Source organism: Taeniopygia guttata, chromosome 22 (assembly GCF_048771995.1).
Source record: "Taeniopygia guttata chromosome 22, bTaeGut7.mat, whole genome shotgun sequence".
NCBI lineage: Eukaryota > Metazoa > Chordata > Aves > Passeriformes > Estrildidae > Taeniopygia > Taeniopygia guttata.
Window position 1 is genome coordinate 775,484 of NC_133047.1, and position 22,027 is coordinate 797,510.

General features: G+C 47.5%; 2 protein-coding genes across 8 annotated transcripts in view; both read left to right on the top strand.

The window, feature by feature from the left end:
• The window catches only part of NSD3 (nuclear receptor binding SET domain protein 3), a 36,207-nt gene extending 18,265 nt beyond the window's left edge, over nucleotides 1-17,942 (top strand). For 2 of the 4 annotated variants that reach the window (XM_012570519.5, XM_072917767.1), the window contains exons 10-24: nucleotides 215-345; nucleotides 890-1,018; nucleotides 1,646-1,772; nucleotides 2,170-2,367; nucleotides 2,963-3,133; nucleotides 5,630-5,779; nucleotides 7,964-8,120; nucleotides 8,677-8,879; nucleotides 9,334-9,446; nucleotides 9,832-10,101; nucleotides 10,792-10,908; nucleotides 11,007-11,148; nucleotides 11,411-11,517; nucleotides 11,834-12,038; nucleotides 12,525-17,942. In XM_012570519.5, the coding sequence (XP_012425973.4) occupies nucleotides 215-345; nucleotides 890-1,018; nucleotides 1,646-1,772; nucleotides 2,170-2,367; nucleotides 2,963-3,133; nucleotides 5,630-5,779; nucleotides 7,964-8,120; nucleotides 8,677-8,879; nucleotides 9,334-9,446; nucleotides 9,832-10,101; nucleotides 10,792-10,908; nucleotides 11,007-11,148; nucleotides 11,411-11,517; nucleotides 11,834-12,038; nucleotides 12,525-12,766 (2,462 nt within the window). In that variant the 3' untranslated portion in view covers nucleotides 12,767-17,942. Of the gene's footprint in view, nucleotides 1-214; nucleotides 346-889; nucleotides 1,019-1,645; nucleotides 1,773-2,169; nucleotides 2,368-2,962; nucleotides 3,134-5,629; nucleotides 5,780-7,963; nucleotides 8,121-8,676; nucleotides 8,880-9,333; nucleotides 9,447-9,831; nucleotides 10,102-10,791; nucleotides 10,909-11,006; nucleotides 11,149-11,410; nucleotides 11,518-11,833; nucleotides 12,039-12,524 lie in introns of those variants that run through there. The other 2 variants (XM_030290146.4, XM_030290147.4) reach the window with 2 other exon arrangements.
• PLPP5 (phospholipid phosphatase 5) lies at nucleotides 13,179-21,881 on the top strand. 4 transcript variants are annotated; one of them, XM_030290172.4, is made up of 7 exons: nucleotides 13,179-13,318; nucleotides 18,159-18,267; nucleotides 19,730-19,820; nucleotides 19,930-19,993; nucleotides 20,306-20,430; nucleotides 20,790-20,960; nucleotides 21,271-21,881. In XM_030290172.4, the coding sequence occupies exons 2-7, from the start codon at nucleotides 18,163-18,165 to the stop codon at nucleotides 21,438-21,440; spliced, it is 726 nt and encodes a 241-aa protein (XP_030146032.4). In that variant the 5' UTR covers nucleotides 13,179-13,318; nucleotides 18,159-18,162; the 3' UTR covers nucleotides 21,441-21,881. The 4 variants fall into 4 exon arrangements, with proteins under 4 accessions (XP_030146032.4, XP_030146031.4, XP_072773872.1 ...); XM_030290171.4 differs by lacking the exon at nucleotides 13,179-13,318 and adding an exon at nucleotides 17,995-18,088; XM_072917771.1 differs by lacking the exons at nucleotides 13,179-13,318; nucleotides 18,159-18,267 and adding an exon at nucleotides 18,282-19,174.
• The last annotated feature ends 146 nt before the right edge of the window (nucleotides 21,882-22,027 follow it).

Sequence of the window (22,027 nt, forward strand, 5' to 3'; positions counted from 1 at the left end):
TCTTCCACTGTGTCACCATGTTAAAAAGTTTGTCAAAAGCTCTTCCTAAGCTGGTTTTCAGTTAATTTTCAGGGAGAATTCAACTGGTAGCAAAATTGCAAACTGAAAATTAAGACAGTTAATACAATCCAAGCTCTCATCTTTCTTTCCTTTATTAAACTTAAGTAAAAAGTTGAGAACGTGTATTAAACTAATTTTAGCATGTTGTGTTAAGGTGCCAGTGAGATTTCAGACTCCTGTAAACCCTTAAAGAAGAGAAGTCGTGCCTCCACGGACATGGAACTGACCAGCTCAGCCTACAGGGACACATCTGACTCTGATTCCAGAGGACTCAATGATTTGCAGGTAAAGGTGTGTTGGTTCTCGCAGGAACCTGAACAAGCTGTTAGTGTACAAGAGGCTTTTCAGTTGATTATTGCTAAATATGTGAGCACTATTTTCTACAAATGTTGAGTCTTTTATTATCTGAAAACATAAAACCTAGTCTGTTTACTTCTAATCCGCTCCACTGGTTTGTTATAAAAATACAATATTTGCTTACAAATTTTTCTGTTACTTTGTCTGGCAAAGCATTGCTTTAGATCATGGTTTGCTCTGTGAAGGATTTGAAATTCTTGGGGAATTGGGAGATGTTGCTGTATCTGGTGTAACTCCAAAGAGTGTCTGGAAAAGTAAGAGAGCTCTTTATGGTGTTTGGCTTGTACAGGTGAAATATATCAAGAAGGCAGCACTTGTGTCATCCCAGTGAAATTCAGCACACTTCCAGGACCTTTGTGTCTCTTGACCTACCAAATGGTCTTTTGATCAACAGTGACAGAAATATTTTTGCCAGTGTGGTTGTGGTTTGGCGTTGTCTGGTTTGAGAGCCGTGGGTTTTTCCTCTTTGTAGGGCAGTTTTGGGAAGCGTTCAGACAGCCCCTCGGCCGCTGCTGATGCCGATGCCTCAGATGTGCAGTCAGTGGACTCCAGCTTATCCAGGAGAGGAACTGGAACAAGTAAAAAAGACACTGTTTGTCAGGTAACTGGTGATACTGGGAAGTGATGGATACTAAATACATATCCCCTGTTTCTCTTAGTTCTCTTAATTTGACCTCTCAGATAAAATATCAAGATTTTTAGGAGTTTTTATGCTCTGGAAATGATTCATATTAAATGAATCCTAAGCCCACCTGCAGGCCAGAAAGCTCAGCAGCTGGAAGGTGATGTGTAAGCCATACCTGCCAGCATCAATAGAAAAAGTAGATTTTTTGGCCATTTTCTGTTCCATTTGAAGATTCCAGATGGTTGGTCAGGGTTGGACAGAGAGAGAATTTTTTGGTATTTTGAAAAAAAAATCCTGGGATGGTCTGTGCAGTTCCTTGGTCAGTAGTAACAAACCTGAAGAGCAAGAGCAGCTTGTTCCCTGAGACACGGAGGAGTGCAGGTGGATGCTGTGGTGCCTCTGTCTCTGTCCTGGCTCGCACTGTTACCCCAGAGCAAAGTGCAGGGGAGTGCTGGGCTTGTCCTCGGCCTGAGACTTGCCAGGTTCAGTTCTCCTGCCTTACCCTAGTTCTGAAGCAATTGCAGGCAGTTCCTGTAGTTAGCAGCTGGCAGTCCCTGGCATGTCAGGGTGCCCTGTCCCTGCTGAGCCCTCTGCCCCTTGCAGATCTGTGAGAGCTCCGGCGAGTCGCTGCTGGCCTGCGAGGGCGAGTGCTGCAGCATGTTCCACCTGGAGTGTCTCGGTCTGAAGGCCATGCCTGAGGAAAAGTTCGTCTGCACCGAGTGTAAGAACGGTGAGTGTGTTCCTGTACCTGGAAAACCGGGAGGGATTTCCCCCTTTGCTCAGGAGCCACATTCTGGTCAGGGCAAGCCAAGATGGTGCTTTCAAGGGTTTGTGAGTAAGTTTGGGTTATTCTGCTGCTTTTTTAACCTCTGAGACCAGATTCTCATTTTCCATTTAGCAAGTGCCTTGTAAGAAAAACAAATAATGAACTGCTTAGGCTTTTACTTGGAATAAGAGATTTTTATGTGAGCGGCTACTCCAATGTTACTGTAGATCACAGTAACCACTGTTGGATGGGAAGAATCCTGTAATGCTCACAGTCTGTTGGCTTCAGAATTTGTTTGGACAATATCTATACATCAGAGTTGGCTCTTACAGTTGGCATTCCTTATTCCTTCTCTTCCAAGGAGAGCACACGTGCTTTTCCTGCAAGCTGCCTGGCAAGGACGTGAAGCGCTGCTCTGTCAGCACCTGCGGGAAGTTCTACCACGAGGCCTGTGTGCGCAAGTTTGCCACGGCCCTGTTCGAGTCCCGGGGCTTCCGCTGCCCGCAGCACTGCTGCACCGCCTGCTCCATGGACAAGGACATGCACAAAGCCAGCAAAGGTGAGGGCAGCAGCTCCGAGCAGGGAGGAGGCTCAGCTGCATCGAGACAGGGACGCTTCATCCAGTCTGTAACACACTGAGGAACGAGGGTTTCCTCCTCGCTGAGGTCATCAGCTGAAATAGCTCATGGGGGGAAGAGCTGGCAGCATGACACTGGGGTATACCTGGATCCACACACTTGGTCAGCTCTTGGTGCTGGGTCTCATGGAAGCCAAGGGTTCACAGCATGAGGCCAAGGAATATTGGTTTTTAAAGACTGTTTGTAGTGGCCTTGTGAACAATTGTTTTTCAAGGAATAACATCCTTTTAGAAATGAACCAAAATGTTTAAAGCAAACAAATTGCCCCTAGGCTGATGGAAGTTTTGCTTAACAATTTTAAAGTGAAAGTTAAGGGGTAATGTTTGTAAAACTTCCTTCAGAAAAGAGATGTAGCTCTTTCTTTTTTTTGTACCCAGTACTGCCATTGGAATAGAGGCAGCCTTGCCTTTGCCTGTGGGGAGCTGTGCCCTGTGCTGACCTGAGCACTGGTTGTGCTCAGTGGTGTTTCCCACCGCAGTGGTGGGTGACGGTGCCTGTGCTGTGTTTCCTGAGCAGGTCGCATGGCGAGATGTCTGCGCTGTCCCGTGGCCTATCACTCTGGAGACGGCTGCATCGCTGCAGGAAGCTTGTTTGTGTCATCCCACATCCTCATCTGTAGTAACCATTCCAAAAGGACTCACTCCTCATCAGCTGTAAATGTAGGCTTTTGTTTCGTTTGTGCAAGAGGTGAGACACTTGGATTTTCCCTCTTTTATAGTTCTGTTGTCATTTGTGCAGTTTAGTGATAAAAACAGTGTTTCATGAGGAACTCCTCCCTTAGGGCTTGCTGGGGTTAAATGCCGCCTGGGATTTTTAATGTAATTTAATTTTATTTTGTTTTGGTCAGCAGTTCTCATGAGATTCCACTCGCTGTGTTGGTCCATAACATTTGATAGCCAGAAGCAGCACTAGGCACTCAGGCCCACTTTCCTGCCAGTAGGAAAAGCAGATCCCAATCCCCCCCATTACAGCCTTTTCATGCTGAGAATGGCTGCTGTGTTGTTAATCACTGTATTAAGCAGAAGGGGATTCTTTCACTGCTACAAACTTAAAACTGTCCCAAGTTTTAGGGCTAAAACATGGGATTTACTCATGAACTAGAATAACTCAATTTATAACTGCCATCACATTTGAGAACTTTGAAAGAAAACATTTAGCAGTACTGTATGAGCAGGTTTCATGCTGAACTTTTCCATGTGTCAAAGTTCCTTTTTTTTCTTTTTCTTTTTAACTTTTTCCCCACTTGTTACTTTTATGGTTCTTCATTCACCAGGGTTCTGCCAGAGAGCAGCTTAAAAAAATGTTGGTGCAGCAGTTGCTTTGCTCTCAAGATTCAAAGGTACCATTATTCTGTTGGAATAATATTAATGTGTACCTTCTACAGAATGCCAGCAGTTTATATTGGATATGTTCTCTGCAGCAGTTTTGAGAGTCACTAATAGGGAAATGAAAGTGAGCTGCATCCTGAAGTTACTTGTTTTCATTTATGTTCATTCAAGTAGAAGTTTAGTTTGGCTTGACTTTGCAAGAGCAGAGGAATAATTACACATCTCAGAATGACAAGAAATGAAAAAGGGATTTTTCATGCTATTTTTTTTTCTTCCACTTTACATTTGTTTAGTAATTCTCTTTATATGTGAATCTGGCTCCATCAGAGATGAAACTGCACAAGTCTGTATTTTCTCCTGGCAATCTAAATAACCTCTTGTGCCCTGGCAGATGGAATTCCCTGTCCTGTGTATTCCCCAGATCTTAATTAGGATAACTTGAACAGTTACAAACCATTGCCGCTGCCTGAATCCTCCGTGTCTTAGAGCAGCTCTGTACTTGTTCCTCTAAAATGTTCTTGTGGGGCTTGTGTCCACCAGGCCTGGCTGGAATCAGGAGCCAGAGTGCTGAGGACAGTACCTGGGGCAGGAGCACTGAGCCACCTGCTCAGAAAGAAATGGGGAACTGAATGCTTCAGAAATCCTTGGACATCTCTGTGAGAATGGTGATTTAATTAGTGGTAGTTGCTATCAGAAGCAGAGACTTGGTGTTCAGATGCAGTTAATGAAGTGAGAAATGTAGATGAGAGATAATCTGTAAGATATACAAACTTGCTTACAGTGAGGTACTTGAAATACAAGATATTTAGAGACCTCTTATTCACCACTCTGCAATAACCTTCCAGTCAGCATGGTACAGTTCACCTCATTGCATGTGTAGGTTCCCTTGTTCCAGGAATCCTCCCAGCGATGCGTGTCCAGGCGGGCTGACCCCAGTCTTCTTACAGCAGTGCTTTGGCACCATCCAAGAGCTTCTTTCCTGCCCTCAGCTGTGTGTCCCTCAGGGGAGGAACTGGGGGCTCTCTTGGTAGCTGATCTTTCCTGTTTCTTTGGGGCTCAGTTGCTCTGCTCTTGCCATGAGTTACTGGCCAAGCGCTTCTGCTCGGCAGCTCTGGACTCTCAGCAGGGCTGCCAGGCTCTTTGGGGTAACAAGGAAAAGCTCTTCTTGGTGCAGGACAGAGACTGGCAAAGGCCTGGAATGGAGTTCTGTAGGGAACTGAGCTGGACTGTTCTGGAGCAGCCCTGGGAGGGCTGGGTGGGGGAGCTTCACCTCCACAGCCTAGGGCAGAACTTCCATCTGTGCTTCCTCCATGGTGCCTTACAGAACACTGACCTCCTCCTTGCTTCCCAGCACACTTACAGAGGCAAAACACTTCCATAGGCAAGATCTCAGGGAGAGGCTTGTAGGGAGGGAACGGTGAGTTCTCATTCCCAGCGTCTGTTCCATCTGTAGCCCCAGCTCAGAGCAGGGCCCAGCTGCAGTGACCATCACCCCAGGTCTGCAGAGGAGCTTCCTTTTGCCCTGTGGGAAGGAGAGGGGATCCCATGGATTCAAACTTCGTTGCTTTTCTTGTGCTTGTCTGTAAATGCACAAATGAAGGGTAAAAAACCAATTGAAATTCCACTTAGAAGCAGCTTATTTCATTGCAAGATTTTCCAGTTAAGTTTGAGTCTCTCCAGGACAACCTCTTTGTTAGCACAGAAACTTTGTCAGACTTTCTTTTTTCTTCATTTTTATCCTTTTTTCATTCCCACATAACGCATTAGAGGTGTTCATTGGATTTATTTGGTTTTTCCTTCATGGAATCATGGGTAGTTTCATTGCAACTCATCTCTTTCTGTTTGTTTCGTATAGGGCTGGTAGTGCAGGACCATTCAGACCCCCTGTTCAGTTCCTATGCCTATAAGTCCCACTACCTACTGAATGAGTCAAATCGTGCTGAGTTGATGAAATTACCTATGATTCCTCCTCCTTCGTCAGCTTCCAAAAAGAAATGTGAGAAAGGTAACCAAAATAGTTTCTTTCTCTTTAATTTACTTTCGCTTTTTCTATTTTTTCTCTCTAAATCAATGGAGAAATGTCTGCTTGTCCCCTGACACTGCTTTCAGTGACCTTCACTCATGGTTTTTGTGAGCCTGTGTTCATGTTGTTGGCGATTTTTTTTTTTTTTTTAGTTATAAAAGGGCTTAAAATAATTGCTGTCACGAAATTCTCCTTGGAAGAGATTTGGTCACTATCCGGCCTGGGCTGTTCCAGGTTCAGGGAGCTGTTTGCACAGCAATGTGAAGAGGAGGCAGATGGATCTCGATATTGTCGCAGTTCAGTATTTACCTGGATGATGTAAAACCACTTCTTAAACTGATTGGAAGCAGAGGGGGATGTGCTGCTTCAACCTTGGGCAGGTCCTGAGGGGAGAAGAGGGCGCTTGGGGCTGCACAGGGTGGGTGCCGTGTCCTTGTGGAGGGTGCCAGGGCAGGAGGGCAGGGAGGTTTGGCCTGAGTGTGTCTCCACGAGTCCCTGGGCCTCGTGTCCCCCCTCCACCACCGAGCCAGAGTGCCCCATGCCTGTCCCCTCCCGTGGGGATGGGTCCTTGCCACAGCTGGGCTCAGGGACCCCGCAGGGACCCCGCAGCTCTGGACAGGGCCACCTCCTGCTGCCGAGGGGGCTGAGGCTCTCCAGACCCCCGTGGGGCAGTTCCTGCTGCCTGTGTGCAATGCTCAGCTGTAGTATTTCGTTCCCCACAGAAATTTGGTTCCTCGTGAGCGTTCAGAGCCGCTGCCCCATTTCCCGGCCCCAGTTAGGTCGCTGTCAGCGTTGTGAGATCAATGGCTTGCAGTAGTCCTGTAATTCCTGAAAACAAGAATTATTTTGAGCCCTGCGCTTAGCTTGAGCCATATCTGCCTAATGCATTCCGAGAGCAATGTTGGGTTTTTTCTTGCTTAGCATTGACAGTTTTATGTTTGATTTTGTTTGATTTTTGCATCTCTTGGCATTTTCTCATCTTGGATAATGTTTCAGTAATTTGTCTGTATTTCCTCTGAAATTACATTTGAAAAAAATACTTCAAATATTTCATTATGGGTTTGGGAGCTCTGGAGGATCCATGTGACTGGTTTTTACTGGATTTAGCAGAGGAAATACAGTGTTGGTCATGCAACTGAATTGTTTAAGGAATGCTTATTGTAACATGCAATGATCAGTTAATGCAATGATACTTTGGGAAGTCTATAGGTGAACAAGATTTTCTGATAAAGGTTTAAAGTGACTATTCACACTTCTTTTGATACTGTGATTGAAAATTGGTTTGAATACTCTCAAGTCTCTCCCAGATTTTCCATCTGGGAGACAAAATCTTGTTGATTTTAAAATATATATAAATATAAGATCCTATATCTATATATTTGATATACCTACATGTATAAAATATTTCAGTATGTGTAATGTATCAAGTCATCTTGCATGAACAGCTTTGCTGAGGGTGGCTTAGAGATGTACTGTGGCTCTCCACATGTAACACATCGTCCAAAATGTGAGCCAGCCAAAATAACTTTTACCCAAATTAGTAAACTTCAGAAATTCATGTGAACCCCAGTAATGAGGTTCTCTCTGTGCACCAGGACTTTTTGGGATGGGGACAACTCATGCGTGTCTCATTCTGCTTTATGTACTGGGCTCATCCTGATAAACTTCTTGTGGTGTAAACACACTTACTACAACTCTTTTTCCTGTCCTTGCAGCAGAAAAGTATTGATCAACCTATAGGCTGTGGGGTTGGTGCTCGCTAATGATTGCTGGGGATTCAGTCAGAGCAATGTTGATTGAAAAGGATTCTTTAAAAATGTGGAGTTTTGTGGTTGCTTTGGCCACCACCAGAGCACTGAAAGCTGGTACCACTGTTCCCAGCTGTAGTGCTTCCTTTGGGAATGGTGCTCCTCCTGCCAGCTCACCTCGTGTTTGAGTCCTCAGCTGCTCTTTTGTCTGATGCAGTTAAGGGTCCCAGCTTAGATTAAGCCCTGCACAGTCCTTTTTAACCAACATTGTTAAGTTTGACTCGATCCCTTTCTTTTGCCATTTTTCTGTGGGGCAGTGGGAATCTGGAGCGGATGATTTTCAATGAATGTCAATTGCTGTGCACGGGGGGAGCAAATCCTGACTTCTACAAACCAAGCAGGGCTTCTTTGTTTCAAGGTGGCAAACTGTTGTGCTGTGAGTCGTGCCCAGCTTCCTTCCACCCCGAGTGTCTCAGCATAGAAATGCCTGAGGGATGCTGGAATTGCAATGACTGTAAAGCTGGCAAGAAGCTGCGGTACAAGCAGATCGTTTGGGTCAAGCTTGGGAATTACAGGCAAGTTCACCTTTTGGGGGTTCTAATCTTTGGAGGTTTTAATGTACTCTGGAATTGCAGGAAGATAAAGCATCTCAGTCATCCTGAGCAAGAGTTAGAAATACAATAATTCCTCTGCTTGGGGTCAGAGGTGGATGTCACCCTTGAAATGCGATGCTCCTGCTTCTCCCAGGCAGTGATGGACTCCGAAGTGCACACACCTCTGCTCTGCAGAGCATGATCAGGATGTGGGAAAGCAGGGGCTGGCAGAGCCCAGCTGTCCTTGCTGGTGTTTGCTTTAGTCAGCTGCAGCAATACAGCTGTTTGCAGGTGATCCTGGAATCCCACTCTCAGGCCAAGGATATTCTTAGAAGGCTTCCCCAAAATTTGGAGTAAGAACATTGCTTGTGTTTTGCATGGAGCTTCCCAGGCATTGCCAGCAGGAGCCTTGGCTGCATGAAGAAGGAATTAATTTCCTTAAGAGAGGAAAACTTGCTTTTATTTCTCAATCCCACTAAGGAAACTGGGAAGCTCTATTCAGGGAACTTACATTCTTCTTTTCTCTCCTACTCTGCAGGTGGTGGCCAGCAGAGATCTGCAATCCCAGGTCTGTGCCTCTCAACATACAGGGCCTCAAACATGATATCGGGGACTTCCCAGTATTTTTCTTTGGTTCACATGACTACTATTGGGTACACCAGGGCAGAGTTTTCCCTTATGTTGAAGGAGATAAAAGCTTTGCTGAGGGGCAAACTAGTATTAACAAGACCTTCAAGAAAGGTAAAATCAAACAAAGTTTATAGTGGTTTATGACAAAAATTCCACGTGTTTGTGTCTCCATCACCACTTAACCTGCATGGGAATATTATGTGACTAGTGTTCTGTGTTCACGTGAAATCCAAGCATTGTGTTGATCTCTTGACTGCAGATAAAAATGTGTTTAAGTGCCTACTCATTGTGTGTTGTTGTGGGCCAGTTCAGTGCTTTCACAAATGGGGGAATGTTAAGATGGATCTTGGGCTCAGCTGCATGGGATCATTGTTCGATATCTTGGTACCTGCTGAAAGTACCTGATGATAAATTCATGATAAATTGCAATAACTAATTTTTAGCTTGTCTTTTTGTTAATAGAGTTCTGTTCGTAGTCTTAAAAAAAAAATTAAATAGATACATGTACATATTTAATTAGCAGCAGCTGGGGCTGATTGCTTTCTATTCTGAATTCCTTGCACAGCACTTGAAGAAGCAGCAAAGCGTTTCCAGGAACTGAAAGCACAAAGAGAAAGCAAAGAGGCATTGGAAATTGAAAGGAATTCAAGGAAGCCTCCACCCTATAAACACATTAAAGTGAGTTGGCCTCTTTCTATTTTATTTTTATTCTGTGCATGAGTAAGGATACCTAGAGAAGGTGTGGCTGCCACTCCCTGGCAGTGTCCCAGGATGGGTTGGGTGGGGATCACAGCAACCTGGTCTAGTGAAAGTGTCCCTGCCCATGGTCCCTTCCAACTCACACTGTTCCATGATTCTAAGTTGTGTACTTACACCAAGGTGTTCAGCAGTGGAAACCTAAAGAAATCCACGTAAATAATTTTGCTGTTCTTTCCACTAATCTCGTGTTGTGGTTAACAGTACCATAGGACACAGAATAAAACAACTTGGCCTTTTCATGTCAGCTGTTAACTCTGTTCCCAGTGCATCAGCTTCATCCCCTGTTCTGCCCTGTGTTCCCCAGTCCAACAAGGTGATCGGGAAGGTGCAGATCCAGGTGGCCGACCTGTCGGAGATCCCGCGCTGTAACTGCAAGCCGTCGGACGAGAACCCCTGCGGGCTGGAGTCGGAGTGCCTCAACAGGATGCTGCAGTACGAGTGCCACCCGCAGGTGTGCCCGGCCGGGGAGCGCTGCCAGAACCAGTGCTTCACCAAGAGGCTCTACCCCGACGCCGAGATCATCAAAACCGAGCGCCGCGGCTGGGGCCTCCGCACCAAGAGGAGCATCAAAAAGGTGCAGAGAGCCAGGGCAGGGCTGTGACAGCCACCAGGGAGGGCACTGCGCTCTGTACCTCCAGAGAGTGAGCTGTGTTTTAACCCCTCAGCGGCTGTCTGGCTGCTCAGAGCAATGCCCAATGCCTTGGTGGCCTTGTATCGAGGTGTCAGTCACATCCCAGCTCTTCTGATTTTACTTAGAAAGCACTAAGGCCTGAAGGGCTGCTTTTAAACATGGGATTTAGCCATTAGTTTTATTAAATTCAGAACTTTTTAAATCTGTGTTTAGTGAAAACTGAGTGACTGCAAATGTTCTGAGCTTATTGACTACTAAAGTCCTAATAAAAGTGAAGTATCTAGTGAAAATACTGTAACAGTTCTGTTTCCTGAGGAGTCCGTGAACATTGTTACATTGTCCTTCTTGAAAGAAAGCAGGAAGGTTAAAGGGTTTTATAGACCTGACAACTGTCTTGTGTACTGAATGCAGGAACAGCACTGTCTTTTATTCTTACTGTGTGTATTGCTAGGACAGCAATTACCTGGTGCATGTATTCACACTGTGCCTACGAGACCAGTAAAGTGTAACACTTTTTCTGATGATCTGAGCCTTTTTTTATAGGAAATGCTTTTTTCTGTGCTGCTTCCCTTTATGATTCTGGTTAGGATGCACAGATTTCTTACTTTTGTTCTCTTTTTGTTCTTTGTTCAGGGTGAATTTGTGAATGAATATGTTGGGGAGCTGATAGACGAGGAGGAGTGCCGGCTGCGGATCAAACGTGCTCACGAGAACAGTGTCACCAATTTTTATATGCTAACTGTAACCAAGGTGAATATCGTGTCTTGTTTGATAGCAAATGTCACTCAGCAGGAGGAAACCTCTTTGCTTTGTAAGTACTAAGTACATCTTTGTCTTTTTCCTTGAAGGACCGAATAATAGATGCTGGCCCGAAGGGGAACTATTCTCGTTTTATGAACCATAGTTGTAACCCAAACTGTGAAACACAGAAGTGGACAGTGAATGGTGACATTAGAGTTGGACTGTTTGCTCTTTGTGACATTCCTGCAGGTAAAAGGATGGCACTATTTGGCATGTTTGCTTTTGTCTTTCAGTGGCCAAGTTCCTCACTTAGAATTGTGGTTTTTTTCTTCAGAGTGATTAATACCAGTGAATCGTTTAGGAACTTTGTCATTTATTGGAGTGGAGATGTTACTTAAGGCTCTAGTTTTAGCAGGGGTCTCATGGTAACAGATGCTAATGAAATGCTGTTGTCACAGACCTGTCTTCCCTCAGTGTCCATGTGAGTGAATTGTTTTTCTTTAAATTTCAGGAATGGAATTAACATTCAATTACAACCTGGATTGCCTGGGCAATGGCAGGACCGAGTGTCACTGCGGAGCAGAAAACTGCAGCGGCTTCCTGGGAGTGCGTCCCAAGGTACACGGATGGAACTGGAGCTTCTCCTCCTAAATCCAGAAACTCTGTAGGGCAAAGAGGCTTTTGATTTATTTCACTCTTTAGCCTAATACTTTCTACCCTTGGAAGTCTCCAAAGATTCTATAGTCTGCCCTGCCATGTGTCTGGTGGGAGGTTAATTCAGAAACATTTGAATGAGCACTTCTGGCTTTTAGAGCTTAAAAACTATTTTAAATGGATCTCATTTAAGAAGAATTCATGTAAATAATAACCCAAAATTTACTTGAATGCTGGGGGTTTATAAGTTGACTCTGTGTTATGATTTTCTCCTTCTTAGACAGCATTTGCAACGGCAAATGAAGAGAAGGTGAAAAATGCAAAACTAAAGCAGAAGAAACGGAAAATAAAAACAGAACAGAAGCAGATGCATGAAGATAACTGTTTCCAGTGTGGAGATGGGGGAGAGCTGGTCATGTGTGATAAGAAGGACTGTCCCAAAGCATACCACCTCCTATGCCTTAACCTGACTCAACCACCTTTTGGTAAGAACAGTGGCTCCTCCTGCTCAGCTTTTCCTTCCTGCTACAAGATCGTCTTGGAGATGAAATGCAGTGTTCATGTAAATAAAATACAGTGTTCACTTACATTAAATAGACTATTCATTTGCACTAAGTGCACCAAATTTGCTTCTGCAATAGCACTCACTTTTAGCAATGCATCAGGTGACTGTTCCTAAATTGAACCGGTGGACAGAGGCCTTATCATACTTTTTAATGTTGTTCTTGTTCCTCTCCTTGAATCAAACTTCCTTTTATTTTTATTGAAACATGAGCATCATCTTTTTGCTTAAAAAATGCAAAATATAACTGTTTTCAGTCAGATTCTTGTGCATGAGAGGCAAAAGTAGCAGCTGATTTTCCTGAAATTTGTTTGTATTAATCTGAGCAATCCAACACAGAGTGAAGCTTAAAGGCCAGTGCTGTCTCCACAGTGCACTAATTCCAGTTCTTTGTCTCCTCCATCCTCAGGAAAGTGGGAATGTCCATGGCATCAGTGTGACATCTGTAGCAACCCTGCCGTGTCCTTCTGTGAGTTCTGCCCCCATTCCTTCTGTAAGGATCACGAGAAGGGAGCCCTGGTGCCGTCGGCGCTGGACGGCCGCCTCTGCTGCTCCGCACACGACCCCAAATCTCCTGTGGCACCCGAGTACTGGAGCAAGATCAAGTGCAAATTGGAAGCACAGAATGCTGTGGAAGAGGCAAAGGAGTGAATTTGGTTAAAAACAAACACGGGAGGGGAGAAGAGGGGCAGCAGGCGATGAACTCAGTTTGCAGTGCCACACTCGGCCTTGTCCTCGGAGCCGTCACGTGTGAGCTGGAGTGGGACCATTGACCTGAGCGAGAAGGACCAGGCAGTGGTGTTTGGTTTTTATTGTTTGGTCTTTCTTTTACCCTTGAATGTGCTACAGCAGCTCTTACTGTTGGAAACCAGGAGCGTCTTGGCCTTTGAAGAAAACCATAAACCTTTTGACAGTGAAAAGAATATTCTGTTTAAAATAATGTTCTTTGAGTGTAGAAAGCAAAGCATAGCCACATATTTATTTATTTAATTTTGAAAGGGTGTTGAAGATCTGGCTTTGATCGGTCATCGTGTCTTTAAAAACAAAACAGCGAAGCCAACGTAACTTTTGTGTCTAGTTTATGGAAAGAGCAAAGCCTCTCCCCTCTGTAACTGAGATGCCAAACAGACAGGTGTGGGTGTCAGACCAGGTGACTCAGAAATGCCTCTGTTCCAGTACTTATTGTTAAAGGCATTGGAGAAGGTAGGTTGTCTCTCATGTTTACTTATGAATATTATTGTGAAGCTTTTCCTGTGAGAAATCAGGTGTGTGACTTCTGGGAAGTGCTCGTAACACAAGGTCTGGCAGTGGGGAAGAAGTGGTGGTGCCTTGTTCCAGAGCTGTCTTGGGTGTTTGCAGACATGCAGAAATTCAGAGTTTAATTGCACAGCGGTCATTTCTTTATCCCACCTATTTTGGAAACCCCTCCCAGGCAGGAGAGGCTCCCAGCCCTCAGTCAGAGCTGAAGGCGGTCCTGCCAGTGGGTTCCTCATCTGGTTTGGTGGCAGTTACTGAGTGTGAGTCTTCAGTCCTGCCTTCTCAGGCTCCTCTTGGCTTCAGGGAGCCTTGGGCACGTGGGGGACCTGACCCATGTGCATATTGGTTTTGATGGAATGTTAAGATTTTTTGTTAAGATACATCTTCTGATTTTAATCTTCATTGTTAATGGAGCTGAGGAACACCTCAGCACTTCCTCAATGAACAGGGTATTTTGTGTCTGGGTAAGAGCCATATCCCAGCAGCCAGCTGATACCTCAGGAGGTGGTTCTGTCTTGGATTTCCTCTGTTAATCAGAGAGACAGACTCCTTCAGTGAGGCTTTCAAAGTGGCTTATGCTGGCTCTTGTTCCAGAATTTTTTTAGAAAACCTATATTCCTCCATTTTTTTTGTGCAAGGAGCCACGGGGCACTGGTGTCCCCAGGCTGGAGCTACTTTTGGTGACGCTTCCCCCAGCCCACAATCTCACCAAGCACTGTCTCCCCCCAACCCTGGTATAGCGAGTACTTCTGACTTGTGTACTGATAACAGCTACTCCCTGCCAGCCTTTGCTCGTCGGTGCTGAAAATAATCAAATGTTGCTGACATCTGGCTGAACTGAGCCTTGGAATTAAGAACCTTGTCTCTGGAAAACTGCTTACACAAACCTGTGGGAACATGGAGACTTCTCAGATCAAGAGAAGTCTGTGTGGAATTTAGAACATGTCTTGTCTCTGCCTGGTGTCCTTCTCATGCTCAAAGTGATGTACAGGGGGAGTTTTCTGTGTGTGCAATGGTAGAATAGTAGATACACTACAGTTCCTGAGCAGCTGCTGTGCTGTGGGCTCGGCCCAGAGCGCTGCCCACACCTCCCTTGGGGTGCTACACCCCACAGGGGTCTGGGGCACTCGTGGGGCAGCAGCTCTTGGGATCCCTAAAGCACTTCCTGCTGTGGGCCACGCTCCAGTGAGGGTCTGACACTAACCCCGCTGGAAAGCAGTGCTGGATTTTGGTATTTTTAAAGGAAAAAAAAAGGTACAAAAAGGATTTTATTTTTCTTGATGTTTTTTGTGGGAAATGTCTCTTTTTAAGCTCTTATTGAGGATGTTTAACCTTCTCAGAAATTCCAAACATAGCTCTTGCTATCATGTCTGTAGGGCCTGAGGTGTTCACTTTATATTCTTTATTAGGCTTGATAGTGTTCTGTGATTTTCTCTGAAGTCAGAGCATTCTGATATTGCAGCTATCAGCTGATACCTTTTATATATATATATATATATATGTATGTGTATATATATATCAGATATGTTGCTGATATCGTGAGTGCACCAACCTGCTGCATTCATTCCGTGTCCCTGGTGTCCTGCTGAGCAGAGGGACGTGCTGTGGCAGCACCAGGACACCTTGGGAGCTTTGGAAGGGAGCCACAGACTGTCAGTGGCCACCTTGGCTGTGCCACAGAGCTCTGCCAGGGCGCAGGACACAAGGAGGGCACAAAAGGCTTAAAATCTCTGTTTTAAAACTTCTTAAAAATGCTGTGATGGAGGCTGCTGCTCCTCTTGTGCCACTTGATGTCTTGGTTCACTTTGTGTTCAGACTTCTTAGAGATGCTTCTTTTTTCCACCAAAAAGTGATTCATAGCAGCCAACAGCTGGGCTTGGACTCAGAAGGGAAAACAGGAGATGTTGTTCAGTTTGTGAACAAAACTCTGAGCTGAAGAGAAGGTGAGTCTTTCAAAAAGATTTAACATTGTTAGATGAGAGCGGGCCAGTTCAGAGGATCTTGGTGACTGCAGGGGCTGTTCTGGGTGCCAGGCTTAGATGTTAAAATGTACATTTTCACCATGTCTTTGTAAATTGAGTAACCTGAATGTAGCTGCTTAGTGCAGCTCCTTTGTAAGGAAAAGATTGCACAGCTGTTCTGATGGATTTTCTGCAGAGTGGGAGGCAGCTGCTGAATTAATTTGTGTGGGCTCCAAATTAAGGAATCTTGGATAGTTGGGTCATTTCATGCTGAGACCTAGGGGAAATCCACAAAACTGGTGATTTTGGTGGAGAATTGCAGTGTGCTGTCGCAGCTCATTGCTGTTCCTTCGTGGGAACACACCAGCATGTTTTCCTCTTACTTTAGTGTTAAATTTTTGGGGTGGCCTCACACTTCTGGTGACCTCCTGCCTCCAGCTCTGGCACCTGGGCAGTGCTGAGTTGCCCTGCCCAGGGAACAGGGTTTGTGGTTTACTGGAGCTTTTCCTCTGCAGCTGCACCTGGGCACAGTGCAGGCATCCTGCAGCCCGTGGCCAGATGAATCTAGAAGCAAGAATTCCACGATTCTGTGATTCCAGTGGTGCAGAGGCCGGCTCCACCATTCCTGAACACATGGTGCAAGCATTAGCTGTTGTAGCTGTCAGATCATTGTATAGACTTGTCCTGTCCCCAGGCTGTTGAAGGCGTTTGCAGCTCAGGAAGGAAATTTCATGGGCAAATCACCTTCTCTGGTCACCACATGGTCTTGGAGAATCAGTTCAAATGGAGTAATAGGGCTGGAATGTGGATTTTTGGCCTTTCTTCTAAAAAAAACCCCTTCTTTTACCTTAATTTCAGGATAGAATGGGAAAGACACAATTACTAGACATAATTATCAATGAGCATAAAATCTGTATATATTGAAACTTTACAGAATTATGTGGGCGGGGAGGGGGGAGGGTGGGATGGGGGTGTCCGACGCTGGTACGGAGAAGTCACTTTAACATGGAAACCTCTGCCTCATTGAATTCAGGGTTTAATGTACTTGAAGCTCTGCGGTTCCTTTTACAGCTTTTTTATTTATACATGATTTTTTGTATTCTGCATTGAAAATGTCCTTGACTTCCCCCAAGCTCCTTCCTGCTCCCGCTATGCAGTGGCTCCATGGCAAACGGGAGGGTTTGGGAGCAGCTGTCTCGGAGGTGTGTGCTCGCTCGCCAGGTGTTGCGTGGGAGACGTGACCTTGGGGCAGTGCTGTCCCTTTGCTTCCCATTCCCATCAGCTTTCCCCACCGTTTCTCTGTGTAGCAAAAAACATTTGCACTTACAATACACTCCTACACGTTGGATGTATTCCCAGTGTTGTTCTGAAAGGAAAAGGCAAAACAGGAAGAGAAGAAAAGTTGTTCCCTGTGATACTGTGTTTCCGAATGAGCAGCTCAGGTCTGTGTTCCCCTGCAAGGGGTCTCGCTGCTCCAGAGCGGGAGGTAGGGAGCTGGAACTGTGCTTTGTGTAGGGGATTTCTGTGATTAATGTGAATAAAAAAGGGAAAACTTGTGTGAATTTGCCAAAGCCATTTACCACTCTCTGTGCCCCAGGGCTGTGCCCTCGCTGTGCCACCCCAGCTCCGGGGCCAGCAGCTGCCTGGGGTCCCTCTGAATATCCCAGCTGTGGGGTCCCGGGGAGCCCCCCACCTTGCAGTTCTCTCGCTTTTGGGTCACAAACAGACTGGATGAACCCCTGCGCTCCCTGTTCCAGGTGGATCTGTATCTCATTTTGTGTCACTTTTCCAACCAGCCAGCTGCCCCGGGGTGGTCCTGTCCCATCGCAGCCGGGGCTGGGGTTTGCATTCGGGGTGCTGTGAGGACCCCAGCCCGTTTGTCTCCACACGAGTGATGTTGCACAACACAGATCCCCACGGATCCGTCTCCATCCCCACGTGCTCTGTAAGATGGACCTTTGTAGAGTCGTTATTTCCGTAGACTTTGTTTATCTGTAACAAACTTTGTAGATTCTGTGAAATGTTATTTTAATGAAATCACTCGAGTCTTTAATAGCCAAGCGTCGATATTCACCGAAGTCGGTATGGAAGAGTTTTTGGACGCAGATGCAGCCCTGGCACTACCGAGGAGTGTCCGATTCCACGGGGCATTACTGTATCATGACTTGATGTTGCCGCATAGACTTTGAGATATCCAATATTTTGGGGGGTTTGTGTTGGCCTCTGTCCTCTTGCATAGTGTGAAGCCTGTAAAGCTGGTTCCCTGTACATAGATAGCTCCTGTCCTCTAGGTAGAGCGTATCGAGACTTGCCTGTAATATTTTAGCTTCTTACTGACTGTGTGTGATGGTAGAACATATAATTTTTGTACATTCTATTTACTGAGATGTTGCCTTTTTTTTTTTTAATTTTATTTTACAAATACTTTGGAATTCCAATGTGGGTTTTTTGGGTTTTGGTTTGGTTTTTTTGTTTGTTTGTTTTCCTTTTTTTTTTTTTTCCCTTTTGCTTTTCCGCGAGGATTCCTTTGGAAAGGTTTTTAAATGACATTCCACTGATCTGAAATTTTTTTGCTTGAGGTTGACTTCAATAAATCGTTCTGAATGTTGCACCGGTGAGATGAGTCAGTTCCGTCTGGGCGGGGCGGGGGGATAGCGGGTCCGGCCGCGGTCCCTCCCCGGGGCGGCGCGGCCATGCGGCGAGCGGAGCTGGCGGCCGGGGCTGCGCTGCGGGCGCTGCTCCTCGCCGCCTTCGGGTGGGTGTGCGACCCCCGTCCGCCCCCTGCCCGCCCGCCAGCGCTCATCTGCTGTGCTCCTCTCTTCCAGGGTCATGGAGTTCCTGCCGCCCTTCCAGCGCGTGCTGCAGCCCGAGGAGATGTGGCTCTACAAAAGCCCCTACGTTGAAGTGGACCACGTCCCCACAGTCTTCATGTTTGTAAGTTCAGCGCGTTCCTGAAGTGCTTTGCGTCGGGAGGGACCTTAAAGGATCGTTTCGTCCCTCCCACTAGGGGGATGTCCGCCTTCCACCAGACCAAACCCCAGATAATCCGTTCATACGGGGATGGAGCATCCACAGCTTCTCTGGGCAGCCTGTGCCAGGGTTTCCTGCATTTACTTTGATTTATTCTCGAATTACCAGTTCTCCTTTTAAAACAAAGCTGCTGGCTACAGGCTTGTACTGCAATACGTGCAGCTCCTAGTGCACGTTGCAGAAAGTGCAGGATACCCTATCCATGTGGATAAATAGCTGCAGGGAAGGGCTGTGAGGACAGAGCCGGACTCTGCTCAATAGAGCTTTCCCGTGTGAGTGACTGAGCAGTGACACAGGCTGTCCACACAGTGGGAGTCTCCTCACCTGGAGATACTCATAATCCATCTGGTCACGGTCCTGGGTGATGTGCTCTGAGGACCCTGAGCAGAGGGGTTGGATCTGGTGGTCCCCAGTGATCCCTTTCTACCCATCCTGTGAAATTAGTACCAGCTAGGTCAAGCATACAGTGATCTTTGTCATATTTTGAGGCTTTACCATCCAGGGTTGCCTTTGGGATTTGAAGCTCATAAACAGATTAGGACTTTGCACTGTTGTCCAAAATCCATTCCACGTCTAACTTACATGGAAGATAGCACAGCTCTCGCTATCAGGGAGTGTTTTCCTTTCAAGCAGCTATTTTTAGCAGGGGTTTGTTATCATTTTATTGTCCCCAACAGCTCTTGGCTTGGTTAGAAGAGTTTGACTAACTCTCTGTTGGAGTTCCAGGAGAGAACACTGTGTCAGAGGGATTGGCTCCCTCTGTCACAGGGGTGAGGTGAAGGGCTGTGGCTCTTGAGTTGGCAAGTGGCAGGTGGGATTTCCTGAAGAGATGGTGACTAAACATTAAGGACAAAACCTCGGGATGGCATTTGGAGCAGGCAGTGTAAAGCAGCACGTGCCAGAGCTCAGGTGGGAGCAGACTCCATGGGAGCCTGGCAGTGGTGAGGATGCCCAGTGCAGTCCCCCAGGGCTGAGATGGGGATGGTGATAACTGCTCTGAATCAGCAGCTGCTGTGGTTTTGCTGACAGAGCTGCTGACAGAGCGCTAATGCTGGGCCTGCAGGGAGGGGAGAGCTGAGGTGCTGTGCCTGGGGACACCCCCAGCGAGCAGCCAGAGCATCAGCACTCTGCTAGAAGAGCTGAGAACCAAAGGAGATGCTGGGCTGATCAGGGCTTGCTGCAAATCCAGCTGGTGGGGGATTGTGTTCTGATGGAACTGCAGTGATTGCAGAGGACAGATTACTGTACAGGTTCCCTTCTGGGGAAAGGAAGTGTACTCAGAGTCTTCTTGAGTAACTGCTCTTGTGTTCTGGTGAGAACTTAAACCTGCTTCACTGACACCTAAAATTCTCCCTGTGTTGTGCAGTTCATCGCATTTCTGTCTCCCTTGTTGCTCATCATCCTGGCGAGGCTGTGCATGGGTGCTGACCACGAGGACACGAGGGAAGCCTGCCTTGGTGAGCTGCTCCTTGTTGCAGGGAAAGGCAGCTTGAGCCCTGCCCGTGCCTGAACGTGCTGCGCTCCCAGGGGGGATGATGCTGATGTGACCCTTTTGCTCTCTCTCAGCTGCCAGCCTTGCTCTCGCCCTGAACGGGGTTTTCACCAACGCCCTGAAGCTCGCGGTGGGGAGGTGAGGACTGGCTGGTTCCCAGCTGCACTGCAGGGCAGGCAGGTCTGCAGTGCCACATCAGGGCCAGGAGCTGAGCTTGGACCTGCTCAGCCTGGAAAGAATGTGTTTTTTTCTAGCTGCAAAGACAATTCAGAAGTAGAACAAACACTGGGTGGGGAGCTGCTGTCTCAGGCCATCGCTCAGATGGGCTCCCTTAGGCCCAGGCCTGGGGGAGGATCCGTTGGCACGGGCAGCTCCCTGTGCTCCCTGCTGCCCCACGGGTGCTGGCAGTGCCCACGCAGGAGGGCCCTGAGCTCCACTTCCCTGTCCCAGGCCACGACCCGACTTCTTCCACCGCTGCTTCCCAGACGGCCGAGCCAACGCCGAGCTGCTGTGCACAGGGGACGCCCGCAGGGTGACCGAGGGCCGCAAGAGCTTCCCCAGCGGCCACTCTTCCTGTGAGTCTGCCCAGCTGCTTCTGCTGCAGCCCTGGGCAGCGAGCTCTGGGGGCAGGACCCGGGGGAGGGCAGCTGGGATTTGCTTTCCTGCACCCCGTAGCTTTGGCTGCATTCTGAGAGGGACTCAGGTTTCCCTCTGCAAAGCAGTGGGGTGAGAAATGTAGTCCAACGCTGTCTGCAGCCCCAGAAGGAGGGATGTGTGCCAGGTAGCAGCTTCTAGGATCCCAGCTGGTGCTTCCCTTGGCTCACAAGCACAGGCAGACACCTGTCGCAGCCCTTCCACTGCAGCAGCAGAGGGTAAGGGTCTGGCAGCAAAGCCTGGAGCTATTCTGAACTGATATTGTTCTGTTCTCTTCCAGTTGCCTTCGCTGGTCTTGCCTTCTCTGCCTTCTACCTGGCAGGGAAGCTGCACACCTTCGTTCCAGGCCGGGGGGGCCGGGCCCTGCGCTTCTGTGCCTTCCTCCTCCCCCTCTTCCTGGCCACTCTCATCGCCGTGTCCCGCACCTGCGACTACAAGCACCACTGGGAAGGTGGGTGAGCGTCTGCTGGTGCACCTGGATGGGGCTCAGCAGGTGCCCTGAGCAGGGCACTCCAGCCTGTGGTGCCACAGAAGTGTTCAGAGCCCCAAACAGCAACTTGGGGTTTTTTTTTTTTACTACTCCAGTGGCAATTTTGCTGCCACCTGCAGGGAACTGATGCCTTTCTCTGTGGTTTTGATATCCATACCAAGGTCGGGTTTACAGCCAAGTCAGGTTATGGATCTAGCAGAAAAGCTGAGGAATTGATGGTGAGGCTTGGGGGCGTGACGGGCCATTAACTTTTCTCTGGTCTCGCCCACAGATGTGTTGGTTGGCTCAGTGATGGGTTTGGTGCTCGCATACCTGTGCTACAGGCAGTACTACCCTCCCCTGACAGACACCACGTGCCACAAACCATCTCTGGCCAAGCCCAAACCGCTGCCAGCGCACGAGGAGAAGCCTCCAGCTCCCAGCTTCCACATGAACATCTAGTGCCAGGCTCTTCCTGCCTGCTCTGGGTGCCAGGGCAGGGCGAGGCTTGGGGGAGGCTGCCCAGGAGTGAGGACAAGCCCCTGGGCAGGTGTTCCTGCCGAGCTGGTGAGTTTCCTGCCCTGGCCCTTGTGTTGCTCCATCTCGTTGAATTTTGTAGGCCACCCCCTCTTCAGGCCTGCTGTGAAGCGAGGGAGGCACTCAGGTGCCAGCCTGCACAAAGACAGTTGGGATGTGAAGGTCCTGAACACAAACTGGGAAAATGGGACAACCCAGTGTGCTCAGTCTGGCGGGAGTTCCCGTGTCCAGTCCTGGAAGCACCAGTGGCCACCTCCCTGCAGCCCAGCCGAGCTGTCCCAGCCCTTCTCCTGGGAAGTGAAATGCAGGACCTGCCAACTTCTGACTTTTTCTAATTTCCCAAATAAAGGAGTTTAATTTTTGTAACGAGCTGTGGTACTAAAACTTTATTTCAAGGTCTGGGTTGTTGCTTTATAAACCATTTCCTCTGGTGTCTGTATGGCTTTCTGGTGTGTGCTCTTTCCTTGCAGCTGTAGTAGTTTCAAGGAGAGATGACAGCAGAAATGAAATGG